Source organism: Myiozetetes cayanensis, unplaced genomic scaffold (genome assembly GCF_022539395.1).
Source record: "Myiozetetes cayanensis isolate MyiCay16 unplaced genomic scaffold, myiCay2020 scf57, whole genome shotgun sequence".
NCBI lineage: Eukaryota > Metazoa > Chordata > Aves > Passeriformes > Tyrannidae > Myiozetetes > Myiozetetes cayanensis.
The window spans coordinates 24,956-44,930 of NW_026087820.1; the positions used below are offsets into that span (position 1 = coordinate 24,956).

General features: G+C 43.5%; 1 protein-coding gene across 6 annotated transcripts in view; it reads right to left on the reverse strand.

The window, feature by feature from the left end:
* The window catches only part of SMARCD3 (SWI/SNF related, matrix associated, actin dependent regulator of chromatin, subfamily d, member 3), a 68,150-nt gene that overhangs the window by 24,175 nt on the left and 24,000 nt on the right, over nt 1-19,975 (reverse strand). For 5 of the 6 annotated variants that reach the window (XM_050334709.1, XM_050334708.1, XM_050334707.1 and 2 more), the window contains 2 exons: nt 9,215-9,432; nt 6,148-6,190 (listed from right to left, as the gene is read on the reverse strand). In XM_050334709.1, the coding sequence (XP_050190666.1) occupies nt 6,148-6,190; nt 9,215-9,423 (252 nt within the window). In that variant the 5' untranslated portion in view covers nt 9,424-9,432. Of the gene's footprint in view, nt 1-6,147; nt 6,191-9,214; nt 9,433-19,830; nt 19,973-19,975 lie in introns of those variants that run through there. The other variant, XM_050334704.1, reaches the window with a different exon arrangement.

A 19,975-nucleotide genomic window follows, 5' to 3' on the forward strand; every position in this document is an offset into this window, starting at 1 on the left:
TTTTCTCCCAGAAGATCAAATATGTGCTCCTTCTTTTCAGAGTCTTCATAAGAAGGCTTGCCACTCTAGTAAAATAAAAAGACCTCTTAATACAACTATTAGGAGCTGATATACAAGTATGCAGACCATAAAGAACAGACAGAATGCTGGTAGGAACTGACAGGAAAAAATCAGTGTCAGTGACAGCAAATCTGAGCTTAAGCTGGAGATAGAGCTTTTCCTGAGCTGTGCTCATTGCCCCTGACAGACCCAACACCAGAGGTGTGAGGAGGAACAGATGTGAAATTTTCCATTTCTGCACAGGACAAAGCCATCTCCCACATTCACAACACTACATAGACAGATTAAAGAATAGATCTCCAGCATTCTCCTACTGCAAATGGATTAATCAGTTCTTGATTCCCGCCTGTTGAAAAAAAAGTTATAGTAATCATTTCTGCAGCTTCTGCCATCAGAAAACAGAGAATCTGGAAAGTACATTTTTGCCATAGACAGTTTTCTAGAGGAGATTGTTTAGGTTTTCCTTTGCATCCTCAAGTGAAGTATGGATACCAACAAACCTAAGGAATAGGTCTCTGTCAGTCTCACTGACCTCCAGCATGACTGCATTATCAAACCTTTCCTGCTGACTGAGTATAAGCCATTCTGCCATTGATGTCACATTGTAAGATATTGAATTCTGAAGGAATTTGAGCTTCTTCAAGTGGAGACCTGACAGGAGCCCTGCTGGGTACTAAAAAAGTCTATCTGCAGCTCAGCCTTCCTTGACCTCCCCAAGTCTCCGGCGTTAAGGCAGTCTCTGCTTCTTTGCTAGTGAAGACATATCAGAAGCCCCCATCACAGTTCCATCCAACAGCAGGCAAGACCAAGTGCACCAACATCCTGGGACCGACACGTTTGAACCTCCGGAATTATGCTGATGAATAGTCCTCAAACACACAAAGGATTCATGGCAAAGCCATGATTTGTGTAGACAAGTGTTTAGGCCCCAGTAATCACAAAATAATTTGGATTCAAAGGACCTCTGCAAGTCATGCAGGCCAACTGTTGCACAAAGCAGGTTCAAATTACATCAGCTTGCTCAGGACCTTGTCCAGCCAGGCTCTGAATACCTCCAAGGATGGACACCTCACAGCGTCTTTTGGCAGCCTGTTCCCATGTTTTGATATCATCATATGTTTTGTTTGTTTTGTCGGAGGTTTTTTTATAGCAGTCCCTTATAGGGAGTCAACTGCCCATGCTGCTGTGTGTTTCTGCTGCCTCTCATCCTATTGTCATGCACCTCCAAGGTCTCAGAAAAAAGCCCAACAAATAAAATTGGACCTAGGAACAACAAGAGCTGGGTTCTTCACTGCCTAAGCAGGACAAGCAAAACAGTTCCAGCAATTTGCTTTTTAAAAAAAAAAAATCACTAATAAATAGAGATTTGGCAGCTCCTTTAGAATTAAGCTACCACAGAATTTCCATCTTTGAAAGTTGTTGGAAATTTCTTGTTGGCTCATTCCTCCAGCCGGTCCACAAGCATATTGACTGGTTTCCCCACCCGGTGGGGAACAGATCCCTGCAGTACTCTGATGTCAGTGTCTACCTGGATGAGTGCAACCATTAGCCACTACCCTCTAAGATGGTTGTCAGCCCATCTAGATCAAAATGTCCCAGCCTGGATACAAGACTATTATGTGTGAGAGAGTGGCCTTGCAAGGACATGGGCCAGCACCCTCAGTCCCTCAGCTGCAGCCTGCTGGGTACCATGGGGTTGTACAAATCAAGTTTTCTCAAGAAATCCGTGGCTCAATCCCTGTCCACTGTCAGCTGCTCCTCTTGGATGTGTTCACTGATCACAAGGTATGGGAGACATCGTTAGTGCAGACTGAGACAAAGAAGGTTTTGAGTGCTTCAGACTTACTGTCTCTGTTGTCACTGTGTCACCCAGCCCACTCAGCATGAGCACACATTCTCCTTGGTCAGCCTTTATTACCAACATAATAGTAGAAGCTTTTCTTGTCCTTGATGTCCCTTGAAGATCTCAACTACAGCTGAGCTTTGACTTTGCCAGTACCATTCCCTATATACCCATGCAACATTTCTAAACTCCTCCTTTGTAGCTTGTCCCTGCTTCCATCTCTCCTATGCTACCTTTTGATGTTGGGACCACCACTGTGAGTTCCCTGCGCTGGGCTCCTCATAAATCTGCTCATTTTCCTGCATTTCAACACAGGCTGCTCTTAAACATCCTTAAAGACCTGCCAGCTGCGCCGGGCCACTGCCATTCCGAACTGCTTCCCAAGGCACCACACCTACTTATTCAGTTCCCTGAATAAGCCAAACTCTGCTTGTCTGAAGTCCAGGGTCTGTACTTGGCTATTCTCCTTCCTCATTCCCTGCAAGATCTTGATCTTCATTATTTCACAGTTGCTACCGCTGATTATCACATTCCCAACCATTTCTTTCTTATGAGTGAAAGGCAGATCCAGGTGTTCTTAACCCCTGGTTGGCTCAGAGAAAGAGGTGCACAACACACATGCAGTGACCAAACCAGAACAGGACAGCTATTATGGCATGGGATCTGTGCAGAGAATCCCACGTGGTGGTCAGTGAACAGCAGCAGCAGAAGTTGACTAAGTATTTGTGTAAAGGAAAACGAAGGGCAGGGTAGCTGTACAAAAACCTGTCAGCACAACTAGACTAAAAGTCCTCACAGGAATTTGAGGCCCAGTGAGAAGAACAGTGGCCAATACTGAGAGATGCGCATGCCACTGAAGGAGGAGCAGTTTGCTGTTTCAAAGTTGCCCTCCACTCAGCAAGTTAAACAGGAAAAGCAGAGACACACAGCTCTAGAGCCAGAATAGCTCTCAGCTCAGATTCTTGTATCAGAAAGGGTAGGCAAGAAGGGTAGGCCACATCAGCTCCACAGATTTAGGTCCCCAGCTATGAATGACGACGCCTGTGAACTGCTCTAAAACTGAATGAACCTTGTTACAGTGACATGAGAACATGGGAAGGATCCAGACGTGAGGAAAATAGGGTGGGAAACAGCCTGCTGCACAGAACTGGAGTTAATGTTGAATATGCTATAAAAAATACTAGACCTTGTTTCACTACAGTATGCCAGCCCGGGCTTAACCAAGTCTTTGTGGTCACTAAAACTGCATTTTAGACAAAAGAGATGCAGTTGATACAACTGACTTGCATTTAAGTAAAGCATTTGACATACAGTCATAAAGGGACCCACTGCTTAAGACTGAAAAATGGGGATGAGAACAAGAACTATATATGGTAAAGAACTGGGATAGGAAAAAAGTATTAAGCAGGAAGTACCTCATGGACCACTTCTGAAACTGATTTTATTTTAAATGCATTCATTAATAGTTCCTGTACAAAAAGGAGAAATATGCTAACAAAACTTAATAATGACAAATTTGGGTGGCACTGTCATCACAGGGCAAAGGATAGTACAGAGAAGGTAAGGAAGCTCAGAACTCTAGAATGGAAATGGAATGAAATACAGCATTACAAAAGCATAGGATCATATTCCTCAGAGTCTAATTCCTGCTCTAATATGGGAATTCATCAGTTGCAAATAACAGAAAGCAGAAATACTTGTAAGTCTATCACAGAACTACCACTGGTAATACTAGTAATCTGTAATACTAGTAATCTGTAATACTATGCATAGTTCTGATTTCTTGAGAAGTAGATTTAAAAAGGTTTGAAAGATATGAATTTAACTTGGAATAGATAAAAAACCGTAAGGATTTCAAGAGGGGAGCCCCTTTTACTTGTCAAGCTAAAAGATGTGCCTTGCCTAACAAAACAGAAAAAAAGCGCAAGCTGACAGATCTAGGTATATCAGAAGTAAAGAACCTAACTATTCTCAAGGTGGCAATTGTGTCATGGCTTCCATAACAGAGGGAACCAGTCTGGATGTGCCAGGAGGTCCCATGCAGTACCATAATCCAGTTTTCCTATGTGTAATAGTTTGCTGCAAAATAGATTCCTGCAAAATTAAATCCTTCTCAGATAGCTGACCTGTAGCAGCTGAGTGACCCTACTGACCAGTGATATGCTCCAGCGCTGTGGCACAGGCTTCACCAGAGAGCTTGGAAATCCAACAGTGGTTATCTGTGCCAACTGCCTGAGTCACTATCACAAGCGAGGAACTCTGAGAACCCATCTCCTTTTCCACTACTACATAAAGATGGTTTTAAAGAGTAAAGTGTATTTAATATCTTCCTCTCTCCCCTTTGCAGTTCCCAGAAAACATAAGCAAGAGTCTGCAAAAAGTCTGTGGGTAACAGATGCTGACTGGCTGGAAAACACTCCAGAGGTAGTTCCAGAAAGCTGGAAGTTTTACCCTGTGTTTCACATGCATTCCACATCCACCAGTGCAAATCCTCCACTTGACAGCACAGGATCTCCCCATCCCACAAATAGTGAGAGTAAGGGGTTTCTGACACACTGACTAGCAGCCTAACAGAGAACCTTAACCCAGACAGAGCGTCACATCATTGACACCAGCACTGCAACTGCCCTGATAAAAACCCCACTGCAGGCAGATCTCTAGCAATTTGTGTTCCCTTTATCACTCCATCAGTTAAAACTATTGGCTGACACCAACAAAGATACTGAGAGGTAAGAAGACTTGGTGACAGCATGGTTCTGAAAACATCTGTAGAGCTTTTTGACATACCAAAATAAGGCTCTACCCATGAAAGAATTATTATGGACTTGACAAATGCAGGCACTGGTCTTCTGCTGCCAAAAAAGTTTGGTTACCTCTGTTACGAGACCCATCTTATAAAAGCGCCAGACAAAAAACCAAACAAACAAAACAAAACACCCCCACAACCAACCAACCAAAAAACTCAAAAGAATTAAACAAAAAGTGCCTTGAAATGGACATATATTTCCAGGGACAGCCTCATCATCCAGGATGTATCGTTGTCTGTGAAAACAGTTTGTGTGGGACAGACAAAAATGACAGTACAAGACACTTAGCTTTCATTATAAAAGTACAGACCCTCAGCAGAGCAGGAATGAGGCTTCAACACAAATACCAGAGAGGCTGCAAATGGTTCAAAGGTCTGGGTTTAATAGTAGCTCGGTCCTTTCAAGACTGCAGCATGAGAGATCTAATGGCCGACCTATGAGAGGCTTTGCTTTCAGAAGCTGGCAGGAATGACAAGAGAAGAAGTAATAACATGACACCAGGAGTACTAAAGTGGGCTCACCTCCTCTGGTGGCTGGTAGAAGGCACCTGTGGAACAGTCACAGAGGAGACTCTGGAGTCTGCCAGTAAGTTTGGGCTCACATGAGCAGTGGAGAGGTAAGCTTGAAAAAGATGTGGAGTAAAAAGGCACACCTGTCCAAGGGATTCTGAGCCCAGAAACAGCACCAGCAGTCAAAGAAACTGGGACTAGGATGTGATAAGGGTGTGTATTTTGAAGCCTAAGGAAGCTCGCCTTTTGGGACCAAGCAGGTTCTTCGGGAACCATACTGAAGAGGGTAAAGGAAGGGAAAACTCTGGGAATAATGAAAGAGAGGGGGAGCAGAGAGAAATTTCAATGTCTAGAAAGGAATTAGAAGATTTAAGCATTGAGGATCAAGCATAGGTAGACACCAAAAGCCAGACATATCCCCAGGGATAAGAGAATTAGTAAGTCTCCAGACAATACAGACCCCTTGAATTCTGCTGTTTATATGGGTGCACTTCAGTCCTACTGGGACACAACCACAAAAATCAGGACCTGGCATCTCTACTGAGCCAGAGATCTGAGGCTGAGACTTTCCCCTCGGGCACAGCTGTTCTCTGGACCATGTTTTGGGCAGTCCCAAAAATGGATCAAAAGCATGATGGAGACCTGAGAGCCCTGGTGCAGCCGTTGCCTGGTGGCCCAGCACTGCGGTCCCTCCAGCAAGCGGCAGTGCTGGCTCGGCCAACCCAGGCGCGAGGCCGTGCAGGCCAGGCTGCTCCACACTCCCAGCCTCCAGCCCAGCCCCAGCCTGGCTCTCCAGACTTTCACCCACTGCCTACTTACTTTTTAATTAGATTTTTAAACAAAAAGTGAGAGAATTTTCTAAAATCCCTCTAATTACACTAAGATGCTGAACTGATTGTGAAGGGAATAGGAAATGAAAGCGACTCACCCTCTGAGGGAGAATTTTGTCAGCCATCTTCCTCCTCTTGGCACTGTACATTTTTTAAAGAAAAAAACACGTTACCATGGTGACAGATCTAGGAGTAACGAGGCCACCTGCTAAATTATCCTGACATCTCCACATGCTGGTGCACAGCTGTGCATGCATCAGCAAAAGGGCCTCACCCATGCCCAGGACCTCAGACCCCTTCTCTCAGCAGCCTGGGGAGGCAGTTAGCTAAGAACAAATCAGGGCTGTCTGTTATGCATCCTGGAAAGAAGTCTGCAAGTTCTTTGATCAGAGCACCTTCTGTGGTGCAGGATGGCAACATATGCAAGTGCATGTGCACACGCTGCCTCTGGGTACAGACGAGTGTGCAGGACAGTCTCGTCTGGTGAGCACAGACACCCCTGTGCGTGTGCACTTCTGGCTGAGTGCCTGCAAACAGCACGTGAACTTGTTCAAACAGATCACACGCGTTTGCTCAGTCATGCCCAAAATCGAGTACTGAGGCAAACACGCATATATGCGTGCATTTCATATGATGTATGAAAGCACACACATGCACACACTTCCCTATGTACTTACACCGGTTAGACCGTAACGTATCTGCATGAGTGATGTACAAAGGCAAGACGCCTTACGTTTCCGTGTTTTTTCATCTTTATGAACGCACATGAAGGAAGATGTATGTGTGCCTGCAGTGTATATACACACTGTTTCCATACCCATACATAGGCCCATTTCTATATCGATGCTCTGAAAAATACACTTGTGCTCCTGTAGTTACACACAAATGTATATGTGCCTGAGAAATGACACTGTAAGGAAAACTGTCAAATACACTGTCTTTTGAATTCTTCAGATTCTAAGACCCATTTGTGCCCACCAAACCTGTCACCCAGCTTTCTCTAACAGGGCCAAGAGGGAATTCAGGCCTTATTCTTCACCTCTGTAATTTGTGAAGCCTTTATCTTAAGTAGGAGATGAATCACTCCATCTATGACAGACAAATCAGAGAAAGCAAAGCACCTGCTGTCTTCATACAGGAAGTCAGTCATCAGCCATGTCCACATAAAAGCTCTTTCCACACACTGGTGTGACATACTCTCTTCCTATGTTTGTTAATAATAAGCCTGGCCTGAAACACCAGATTCCCCATCCCCATATAAGCCAAGGCTGAGGAACTCTTCCTGCCTGGAGGTGCAAACTCTATCCTTCCTTGGGGGTAGATAGGTAAACAATGTCCCTTTTTAAAAGTGCAGGAATAATGGGACTGGAATGTTACTCGGTGTGAACCTCCAACACCTTCCACAGCTTACAAAATCAAATCTGCACTGAAACACTTCACAGAATCTGGAAGTAAAGGTTGAGCAAGTCCCAGCCTCCCAAAGGGAGCGGGATATGCAACAACCTGCAAAACCCCACAGGCTTGCAGTTAAAAAGCAAGTAACAAACCAACATCCCCAAACAATTTGGGTCTCAACCATTTCTTCAAGAGTCTGTTACAGAAATGAGATTTTTGTCTCCATCAAACTTGGCAAGAAAGGACAAGTACAACCTTCTTGGCCTGTTTGTGCTAAAAAACACAGAACTCGGTTACTCCCAGAATTGGACCCAAGGTGCCAGAAAAGTGTGCCTGAAAAAGCAGAACGAGAAGTGACAGGGAGGTGGAAATAAACAAAGGGAAAACATTCAACAGTTATCTGGAGGGAAGGCATGGCAGAAGGAACGGAGAAACATTCCTGGGTACCCAGAGAGCACTGGTGTGAGCTGGGCTCAAGGCAGTAGAGACCATTGCTAGGTTCTAAACCAGAAGCACTGCAGTTAAGAACTGGGGAGGGGAACTGCTTTCTTCTGTGAGTTACGCCATTAACTTTTAGAAAATACTGTCCTTTAATGCTCCCTGGAAACTAATTAGTGACTAAAGTTTACCATAATTATCCAGCAGGGGCAAGTTTTCACATTATATCCACCCTGCATGCCTGAAGGCTGGGCATTATTTTGTGCAGTTTCCTGGACAGTATCCTGGGAGGTGCTGTGGAATATGCATTTTGGTTGGTGCTGGGCAAGGCCTCCAAGGCACACATGCATCACTTGTGCTCACATGCTGCACTCACACACATTCCTTCTGTGTTCAATCTTTTTTAACCATAATGTAATAATACTCTCAAGATTGGTGCCCTTTCCAGATGCATCCCAGATACAAGTATGCCCAAGTCTGGCTTGCTGATCCAAGGCATATAACCTGGGCAGAGCAGAGCTCCTGAAGCACTGAGCTTAGAGAGTCATGTTTTACCTACAACTGCATTCCATGACACCACCAGAACACTGTCTGAAGCTGTATATATACCTATAAGGATTTTGCAAAAGGCAGCCCACCTAGGTGACTGCATGTGAGTGGAGCACCCTCAATAATACTCCAGATTGCTAAGGTCTAAGTTGCAAAAAGAAATTAGCTAACTTACTTAACAGAGGATGCACTCAGCAACGTACAAAGTAGGCATATTTAAAGAAGATAACTCCTTATAAAAATCCCTCTAATTCTATGAAATTACTTCCTGTGCATATTTCTTTACTTTATATGTACAAATGCCTGAGACAACTGCAAGTTTTATGGCCACTTTCCTGAGTGACCACAGTACCCATATTCACATGACCAACCAACATTTTTTCCACTTGTCTCATTTACAGACCATTTTGTTAGCCAGTCAGAATCAGAGCAACAATATAGAACAGGTAACAAATAATACAATAATTGTACTATATTAGAAGAGAACTGTTCATTAACTCTAAAGGCTAAATATACTCGACTGATTTATGGCCCGACAAACCTGCAAGGTAAAAGCAGTGTAACTACAAAACCAGACATTAGTGAAGGTCAGTTTGTTCAAGACCATTCACAAACAAAGTAAAAAGTAAAATTTGTCAGTGTTTTTTCTGCTTTAAAAAACTAACAGTACATACATCTTCTACTATGTCTCATTTGATCTTAAAGGTCTTACCTACTTCTAAAAAAGATACTGCTTTTTCTTCCTCAGATTGTCCTCCCATGTTTTCTTCCCAGAACACTCACCTCCTAGCTCGGTTCTGGGTGGCTTGCTGCTGCTGCTGCACCTGCTGCTGCACCTGCTGCTGCTGGACCTGCTGTGGTGCAGTGCGTTTTCTTGTTGTTTCCATCACAGTCTGGGGCATCCCAGGTCGCACAGAGGGGCTTCCGACGTATGGGGGGCCTGGAGGACCCATGGGAGCCCCCTGATGGGGCATTCGAGCTCCTGATGGCATCCCAGGGCGCTGGAGGAAAAGCGAAACAGAAATAAGAGCCAGTCTGGTCCCTGTTTCTCCAGCTGCCAGGACATTTGTACATCATGAGACACTGGCTCTAGCGGGTTCCCCATTTTGATCGTCCTGACAAGCACTAAGCAGCAACACAAAGCACTTGAGCTCTGTGACTGGTGTTTCCTGGACGTCATAGAAAGGCATTCAGGGATAAAGTAGACAGGAAACAGGGATGAAAAATACTAGGCTTGGGAAAACACTCTGTGTTCACTAACATATCCAGGCCACGTTACAGCTGAAAGCTCTACGTCTAGCCCAAAGGAAACGCCCCATGGCAGCGACGCACAGCCCAAAGTGGTGCAGCTCATATGCTGCTCAGAGCTGCTCAGCTCCCACTGCAGGCTCTGCACTGCCGATCAGGCTGCTCTGAGCAGCTGGAGACAGGAACCAGCACAGGCAAAACACAGAAACACAGCAATAAACACTCTCCATTAAGCGCTTTTTCCTTCACCTACACCAGAGAGCAGCGTAAGTTCGTAACGTGACACAAATCCTTTAAGAAAAGGTCACGCCTCTGATCAAGCTTTTGAAATAAAGAAAACAATGGAATGGATGCGGTAGTTTTTCATCAGGCCCCATAGGCATTTAAAGCCCTGACATTTATGTTGACTTCAGTGTGCTCTGGGTCAAATCACAAGCTTAAAATTGCACAAGACACGCAGTAAACCCAATTCTAAATTCTAAAAGTTTATCGTCATCAAGGAAAAACATCACTAGAACAATTACCACCTCTAAAATGCAATTTAAAACAGAGAGAAGAGCTTAGTTTCATACTAAGAGTTACCAAGATGTTTACTATATGTCTATGTATATGCAGAAATAGACACACACACTCTCTAGGCATTTGAACCAGGATGTGAATAAGAATAACCATACACAAAAGTCCTTTGAAAGTCAAGTCCATCTACAAACTCTTTTAATGAAATCAAAAGGCAATGGAATCCATTATGGATAAATAATTGTTTAAAGGATAGAAATGAGGTTAAAGTAATTGGTTCTGAAAATGAAGGCACATGCAAAATTTTGCTGGGCCTCCTGCTTTTCAACATGTTCTTAACAACTTGGGGGGGGAGGGGGAAGAACAAAAAAAAGGCATGAAAAAAGCAAGGAAGTGAAAAGGTTTGTTGGTAATGCTAAGTTATTCACACTGGCAAGGACGAAGGCCAGCTTCAAAGAACTTCAGAAGGACTTCCTGAGCCAGATTTAAAACTTAACAGCAAGATGAAAATGTATTTCAATACATATTGAAGTGAATGGGGAAAAAACAATCCAAGTATCACATACAAAGCAATGGGCCCTAAGCTGACTGCTGCCCACAGAAGCAAGATCTTGTTCAAACAGACACTTCCAGAAAAAAAACATCAGTTCACTGCTTACTAGAGGTCAAAAAAGCCATTAAACAAAAGAAATGAGCATGGGGGGAACAGAGAGTATCAGTGTGCTACTGCCCATGGTGTGCCTACATGTGAAGGCTGCAGTTCTGTCTCCTGCAGCTCAGTGATGGCAGAGCAGAGCTCAAATAAGGATAAGAAAATGGCACAGAAATTCTTAATGTATGGAACCCCATCCATGGAAGTAAAGTAAAAGTAATAGTACAAATGTGTTTTCCATCTGGAAAGAGGTGATCCAAGGTGATCTAAGGGGGCATTTGCCAGAGCTCTGCAGAATCAGGTGTGGCCTGGAGAGGGCAGCTGGGGATTGATTGTTCACTGCCCTTGCCAGAACAGTGAACCCCGGCCACCAGCAGAGGGGTCAGGCTCTAAGACCACGGAAGGGGTGACTTTGCCCCACTGTGGCTATCAAGGCTATGGAACCCCCTTCCAAAGGAGTGCTAATGACATGGAAGACATACCTGGCACAACAGTTACAGACTGAGAAAGTACTTGGGAGAAGTACACTAGTGGTCTCTAAAGTGGGGTGCGTACACCCCTGAGGGTATGCAAGCCACTGGGGGTGGGAAGAAAATGGTTTGTGCACAGTTAATAAATAAAATAATAATTATTAAAAAGTTTATTTCATCCCTATCTCACCCTTTTTATAATATCTAAATAATTATTATATATAATAAAACATAATTTTAAATATAATTTAAATTAGAAAACATTATAGGACCTATATCTCCTATTAACCACCCAACTCCATTGTAGCCCCCAAAGCTCTAGTTCAGTGCTCTCTCCCTGATCACGTCTTGGACACTCCTTGTGCTTGAATCTATAAAGGAAACCAGAGAAAGGAGGGGAACGAATGATCAGCAAAGAACCAATATGGGCCATAACCGGTACAGAGAAGCAAGGCTGAGGTGTGGGAGTGACCAGCGCAGGAAGGTGAGTTCAGGTGAATTCAGCAAGTGTGCATGTAAGAAACTAATGGTGGGTGTGGCCATGGAGAGAGCAGCAGGCAGCAAACATGCAAAACTGCAGCTTTGAGCAAAGCTGGAAACGCCTTCTGCCATGAGCACGAAGCCTTGAGAACAGCTGGAAGGGAAGAGTGCTCTCCGTTCCCACGTACTCGCCCCCACCCTCTGACCCAGGCAGAGTCAGCAGACAGAAATGGTCCAGAAAATGCTTCTCTCTTGAGTCTGCATTTAAGATCTCTCTGTCATCTGTCAAGCCACACACTGTGGCCTTCTTCCAGCAAAGGGCAGACCACGGGGCCAGCTGCTGCCCGTCAGTCAGCCAGAGACCACTGACAGTCATTCAGAAGAGCCCGGATCCTGAGCACAGCCATCTCATGGACACTGACTGGCCACATGGATCAAACTCTAGGGCCACTTTGCTGCTGCTCTAAAGGACACCTTAAGGCTTGGAGAACCAAGTCAGAAAGCCAAATCTACTCTCAATCTTGGTCTGACTTCTTTGAACTTCCTTCAGTTCCCTTTGTTAAGCATCAAAATAGAGAAATGGAGAGAAAGGACAAACATGAGAACAAGGAGAGAGCTCCAGCAAAAGCACGTTTGATCTCATCCCTCCACTGCCTCATTTCTTCCCCTCTGTTCTCACATTCCTATCTCCGATATCACCCAGAGATAAAACATTACTCACTACACCACCTCCCTGCTGCAAGCTCAAGATACAAAAATGCTTTCTCTCTCTAAACTCTTATAAAAGAAGAACATAGAAGCAGTACCGTACCGTATCCAAAAGCTTATTTTGCTCTCAAATGCATGTGCAAGACAAGACAGTGATGGACAATACATCATATTTTTCACAATGCTGACATAAAAAAAAAGGAAGTCTTGATACTAAAGAGTATTCTCATATCATTATGTCTTTTGAAAGAGATCTTGGAGGTGCATTTGTCTGTGGGTTAGGATCTGTCTCTCCCCTCTTCCTCAGAGGAATGGAATCTGTCCTAATCAAGTAGCATCCATGGGGAAGGCTGCAGTGTCAAACAGCACTGACACATCCTCCTTCCTTGGAAATCATCTACCCTAGACCCCGTCTCCCCAACACATCTCTGTTCTTACCCACAGACCTATCTCCTTTTTACCTATACTGATTCCATTTACAGATACTACCTTGTGCAAATACTGCCCTGGACAGAAAGAAACTATCAAGAAAAGAAAATCAAAAACACCTACAAAATCCTCAAAAAGGGATTGAACAGAGAGTGGGGAGTCGCTGCATTGCAGTGGAGTGCTGGCCTGCACCTACAGCAATGTCCTGTCCTGACAGGCTCCATCCACCTTGGCACTGCATTGGAGGCTCCGATGGCTCGTTGTGAACAGCAGCCTCTGGCTTCTTGTTAACAGAGACACTGACAGATCTTGAGAACATTCACCACCAAGTACACAAACAGCATATTTTTTAACTAAAAATAGAAGCTACCTTGGCTAGACAACAGACCTTGTCAAGGTGTTACACGAGCTACTGAAGGGAGTCTACAATAAAGATAGAGACTATTTACAAGGGCATGAGTGACAGGACAAGGGGGAAATGGCTTCCCACTGCCAGAGGGCAGGGTTAGATGGGATATTGGGAAGGAATTCTTCCCTGACAGAGCAGAGAGGCCCTGGCACAGGTTGCACCGAGAAGCTCTGGCTGCCCCATCCCTAGAAGTGTCGAAGACCAGGCTGGGCAGGGCTTGGAGCAACTTGGGATAGTGGAAGGTGTCCCCACTCATGGCAGGGCGTGGGACTGGATTACCTTTAAGGGCCTTTCCAACCCAAACCATTTCATCATTCTATGATTTCTATAAGGCATAAACATAAGCAGGAGGAGACATCAGATGCTGTCTGGAGGCAAGAATGGGTCACTAGAAGTACCTGGAACCTTCAAGAAATTTAGACTAGACTGATATTGTCTGATGGCAACAGGTTTCTGACTGCACAAATGGTTTCATAGTTTGATGTGTTATTTCAAAAGGGACTCTTAGAAGTACAAGAAACAAAAGTTGTACAAAGCTTCTCTCCTCCCCTATAACTACAAATACTACCTCATGAGTTCCTTTTTCTTTAATGTCTATGAATCTTTTAGAGATTCAGTATTGCAATTCTTGCTTCTCTGTCATATTCACCTTTCTCCATTTCCCAAAAGCTCTCACAACCTAGAAATCCAAGTGTTCCAGGTTCCACCCCTTTTTATATCATATTCACGACAATCCAAAAGTCTTTAACTTAGAAAACATCCCATTTACAGAACTGTGAATTGTAACACACCAAATTTCAGGGACCATCCTTCTAATTCACGAGTGTCTCTTCACAGCTCACAGTAATCAGCCACCAACCTCAAGTGGAACACTTTGGATGCAACCAAGAAAAAAACCACATTATTTGGAACAAACCCTAGAGACCAGCTTTGAGTTCCACCAGCTTTAACAGACCCGATCACATCATTGCTGTGGTCTAATGTATGGAAGGGAACTACAAGAATGCACCTCTTGGCTCTGTGAAAAGGATGGGTTTGGGAGGGAGAGGAAAAACAGAGCTCTGCAGCACTGTGACTAGCATGGAGAGAGGAGAGGTTGGTCAAGACCTCATTGTCTCTTCCCCTACAAGAATCAGACGACAGTTGGCAAGATCAGGTAATTTCTTATGTAAGATAAACCACAAAAATCAAAAATCCCTGATAGAAAACACTGAATGCTAAAAGTTTATATGGGTTAAGGAAGACATCATTGGACTAATGTCCATAAATAAAATTCATATAAATGAATTTTACTACACAGCGGGCAGCTCTGGGTCAGAAAGCTCCTGAGCTGCAAATCACAGAGTATTTGTATGAAGCATCACTAAGGTTTTGCCTTGCTCCTGTACTTCCCTGCAGCCTTCTGTGCTCCCTGTAACCAGGGACACTGAGCTAAATGATCCACTGTGACTGGTTTTTCATTCCTACAGTATTTGTTGTTTTTTTAAAAAGAGCAATTCAAACATCTCACATATGAATTACATCTGTGCACCTACATTCATCAGCAAATACAGGTTCTCTTAATCAGCAACTCAAATTTGTTTAAGAAGCCCATATTGCACAAAATCGCACTGATCTCTATTAAAGCCTTGGCTAGAATTAATGTGATTTTCTTTTCTTAGTTATGTGTGAACTTTTCCCTATTTGTCAGCCTGCAATCAGTCCAGGGCTTAGGAAAGGACAAACCTTCAGTCTCTACCAGCAGCTTGCTCACACAGTTAAATGCTGTATGAAGTTTTCACTCTAACAGTGCCCTGCAAGTACCTTCCCAATCAAATTCCTTGCCTGCAGTAAGCTCCCTTGATTTCTCCAGGCTGCCCTACACACCCCAAACATCTCCTTCTCTACAACACAGGGAATACACACACAGCAAACCAGTGCCTCTGTTCCAGGCCCCATTCCCAGAGGATGCCCTCACAGAGAGAACTGCCCTGTGGTAGGGAAGTGGAACAAACTGTCCAAAACCAACAGTTCATGACGCTCTTTTCTAGTTATTCTAGTGTCAGCTGACTTACGCTCTGACAAGACAATATAAAAATTAGTGGGATATTTTTCATTAGCAAAGCTCTACTTTTTTCCAACCTCACCATACTCTCCTCCCCTTGCTACTCCCAGTAGCGATCTCTATAAACCTGTGACTGGCTGGAAGAAATAGTCACTTTTACCCACTTAAAACAGATCAAACATAATTTTCATAATATACTGAACTACAAGCCCTTGATGTCACCCAGTCCTTCCTCGTCTCAAAGAAGTATCACCAGTATCTCCATCCTCTTTGAAAGATGTTTAGTTCTTTAACCAGTGCCTAAGAATCTCCAGTGACAGAGATTTTACAACCTTCATAATCAATCTCTATGCTTAGATACTACAAATAAAACAAAAAAATCCTATTCTCTTATTGGTGAAGTCTTCAGAGGCCTCCCACTACTACTGCCCTCCAAGTTCCCATTCTTTTGGCTTGTTAGTCATACAGATTACCAAAATCAGAAAAACATTCTTGTAAGTGTATGCCATGGATTTACAATTGCTTTTGCATTATTCCCTGCCCCACTTCCCAATTAGGCTGACAGTTTACTTGATTTCTTATTAGCTACACACTAAGGCAGCTCACAGGACATCCAAGCCTCCCTCCTGAATGGTAACAGTTGATTTAAACCCAGCAACATATCAGAAGATGCAAAATTTGTTTATGAATTGCATTGCTCGTGCCCTTTTCCAAATCACTGATAAATCTATTAGACATTTCCATACCCATCTTCGAGACACCAGACCTGTTGTTTTGTCTGTTCTAACATTGGCAACAAGTTATTTGTCACTATATTAAACACTCATTTACATGCTAGTATGCTCTGAGAACCTCCTTTCACTGTATTAAATGCCATTTAATAAATATTTTCTGTAGTTATCATAAAATTCTATGACCAGATTTGACAGGTAGGTAAGCAAACAAGAGGACTGAGGATAAGCAAAGGAGTCACATCAGTTATACACAGATTTGTATGATTAGCAATCTAGGTGTGTAACTAATATTAAACTGTAGAGATTAGCAGGAACCATGAAATAACACCTATTAGCAGAAAAAAAATATGCATAAGGACTTATATTACCACGGAGAGCTTCCTAAGCATAGCACAGAGGACAAAGACCAAGATGATTATGGGAAAAAGAAGGTGATTTGAACTGACAACAAGTATATTGTAAATACAGCTATGACTCGATAGTTAAGAGAGGGACATAGACCTTTATAGGGGTATCTGGTGAATAAAAGGCAAGAAGATTGGCTTTGGAAGGAAGATAAAGTGGGAACCGAAAAAGGACACAGAAGCAGATTAAAAAGGTCAGAAAAACAGGACAAGAAAACGAACCTCTCAGCAGGTTCTTGTGTGCAGATGACACAGACAAGGTCACCAGCACTCAGGAAAGGCGGTTGCAATTGAGTCGTAAGAGCACAGATGTCTGTACAAGAGCTTTGACGAGACCTGCACCGTGGACCTTCCCAAGGCTAAACGGGCAGATACCTGTTTGAGTAAGAAAAAAAAAAAAAAAAAAAAAGAAACAAAAAAAGATGGGGGAGGAAGACAAAAGTAGGATCCACTGAAGGGATCCAGCCAGAGTGAGGCCTATGGTAGGGCCTAGGGGATAGAGGAAACTGAGGAAAGGAATGGCCTGCAGGAAGATTAATAACTTGGTGAACAAAATATAAGGCAACAGCTGGACACCTAGAGAGATGTCATAAAGACTGCCTGAAATGTACTACTGGATAGCAGAAAATGCATCAATAAAGAGATAAATCAACATAAATGAGTTGATTAAAGCCATATTTATCCATAAAAATGCTAGAAATAAAAAAGGAAAGAAAGAACAAAATATAGGATGAAGCCTTTGGGGGGGCGGGGGAGGAAAACCTCTCTTCACACAAAAACAATGTGCAAAACAATGAAACGAGAGTAAAAACATTGTAAAGCACTGTAAAAATAAATAACTGAAAGAAATTTAACCTTTTTAAAAGCCCAAGTGCTAACTAGAGGTGTAGCAAATTATCAAGGACTCAAGAAGGAGGACTCAAGAAGGAGGAGAACGAAGCATCCAACTTGAGATTTTTAACTGTTAAGAGATTTCACCTTTCAAGGGGATCCTATTTGCCCAGGACAAACAAGGAAGAAGACATCTTCTAAGCTGGCAATATAGAAAAGAACAAAGGCAGGATCAGGTGCACAAGAGCAAAGGGTAAAGTGACCTTACCAAAGGAACATATGTTTTCAGAAAGATCAAGTGAATCTAGAAGCTGACTGCCCCTAGGAAATACTGCAGATTACCCTGTTCATTTAAGTACTCACAGAGAAAAAAAATATTTCTCTCAACATTCTACCATTACTTGCTTCTCCACATTTTTTGAGGAGGTAAAGAAAATAATTTTTAATAATCAAATTAAATAATGCTATCATAGATAGAATAAAAGTAAGTCATTTGAAGAGAAGACTTGTCCCTGAAATTAGAGCAGAATCTGACTCCAAGGAATTCCACTACAGTTTGCTATGTAACTTGATTTTTCAAGGAATTAATTCAGATGTTGACACACTTTGGGTGGTAATTAAATGCAGGAGCCAGCACTACGTAAACTCAAGGTAATGGCTGGCATGGTACATTCTCTTATTTGATAGGATACAAGGCCTAAAGAGATAAAATGAAGTTATAACTTTTTTCATCTTTTTTAAACAATGGAAGAGTGATCACACTAACCCATGCTATGATCAAAATGAACCTGAGATGAGGAAGAAACAAAACGAAATAACAAACCAGGCAACAAAGCAGAATTAAGGGAGATATTAATGGAGGAGAGGGTGATACAAGAGATGTTCAGGCCTCAGAACAACAGCCAAGAAGCCTCAGCAACAAGGAACAGGAAGACGACAAACACATGCAGATATTCCAGGCTAACACGTACGTTCAAGTAAGATGCCACTAGCAACAAAACTCCCAGGACAGAAAAGGCAGACTTTCCTGCCATCCAAATAAGTAATGGAAATGAGTTCTGCTATATTCATTCTGGTATAAATTAAAATTTCCCAGGCTTAAGAGGCCTCCGTCCTGCTTTCACATGAAGTCCAGCTAGATGTGGAATAAGCAGATTCACATAACCATTTATGCCACTCTTCTTGACACTAAAGGAAGATCACTGATGGGCAAATGTCAAGAGAAACTTTGGAAAAGGCAAAGCCATCCCATCTGCCACACTCCCAGCTTGCCTATGGTTCTGCCCAGATAGAGCCATCCTGATTCAGACCACCCTGATGATCCCATGTGACCCCAGCAAAACTACAGCTCCCACCTGCACACCTGCCCTCCATCAGCCCCAAACAGCCACCAGGCTCACCCATCCTGTCCTGTGCACTGGCACCACATCACCTCTCCGCGGCTCTCACTAATGCCATTCTCACAGAATGCCACCTCAAAGCTCTTAACCTTGCAAGTCCCACCATATCCAGGATCTGCAGGACACGCAGAAGATCCCGCACATCTGGAGTAAGCCTGAATCATGGAGACAAGTGAGAAGCCTGCCGTGAGCGCCACAGATTTCTATGATCTCTGCACAAGAGCCCCCCCCACCCCGATGTCTTCAAGAAGGTGTCCCAGGAGGTGCCAGATTCCTCAAAAGAGAAACACTGGGGACTATCAGTATCCAAACAATATCTGCATTCCTTGGGGTTCGTTAACAGCCTTATTTGTTAAATGTGTATCAATACTAGAAATTCAAATGTTATAAATGGTGACTGCTCTCAAACACAAGAGTCATTTAAAGAACATCGTTTCCAATGGCAGCAAAACAGGGTTAGCATTTCCCCTTAAATGGAGATCGAAGACCTGACTCTTAAACAAAAGCTGGAACGTTTTTAAAGACCTGAAGGATTGCTTTAATTAAGCATGGCACCCTGAAATTCTCTCATGGGCGAGTTCCCATAGACTGTTACAGATCTGCAGAGCTAATCTCTTCAAGCCCCTGAAAGTCACCTGTTAAGTAGCCAGAGGATACATACGAGCCAAGATTGGAGACAAGAACCAGAGGCAGCACCACAAGGCTTCATCAGGCTTTCATCAGAATTGTTTTTCAAAACACAAGTTTGATTACAGAACAAAGTGTCCTACAAGCCCATTTGGATTAGATCCAGCGCAGATTCTGCACCACCATCAGACTCAAAAGCATGCTATTCGCCATTCATGGAGAATCACAGCAAAAAGCACAGCACACATCCCCCCAGACACAAGCCTATATTATCAATGAATCAGTGCATATGCTGGGGGCTCTACAGACCCCAGTGTTCTCCTGGCAAGGCAGCTACCAGCGCCCCAGGAGCACACAGCAGGAGCCGATCCAGCCCAGCACAGAGCCTCCAGTTTCCACTCATCCCTCTATTCAGAGCCAGCCAGCTCACTAACTTTCCCGACTCACCACCCCATGGACCAGAAACTCAAAAAGTTTGCTTTTCGTAGCTTTGCGAGCCCCTCCTGTAACTTCGTCTGTAGCCATCAGGGTCTGCTCAGCCTCTCTCACTCTCTCTCTTCCTCTTTCTTTCCCTTTTCTGCCTTTTTCTCCA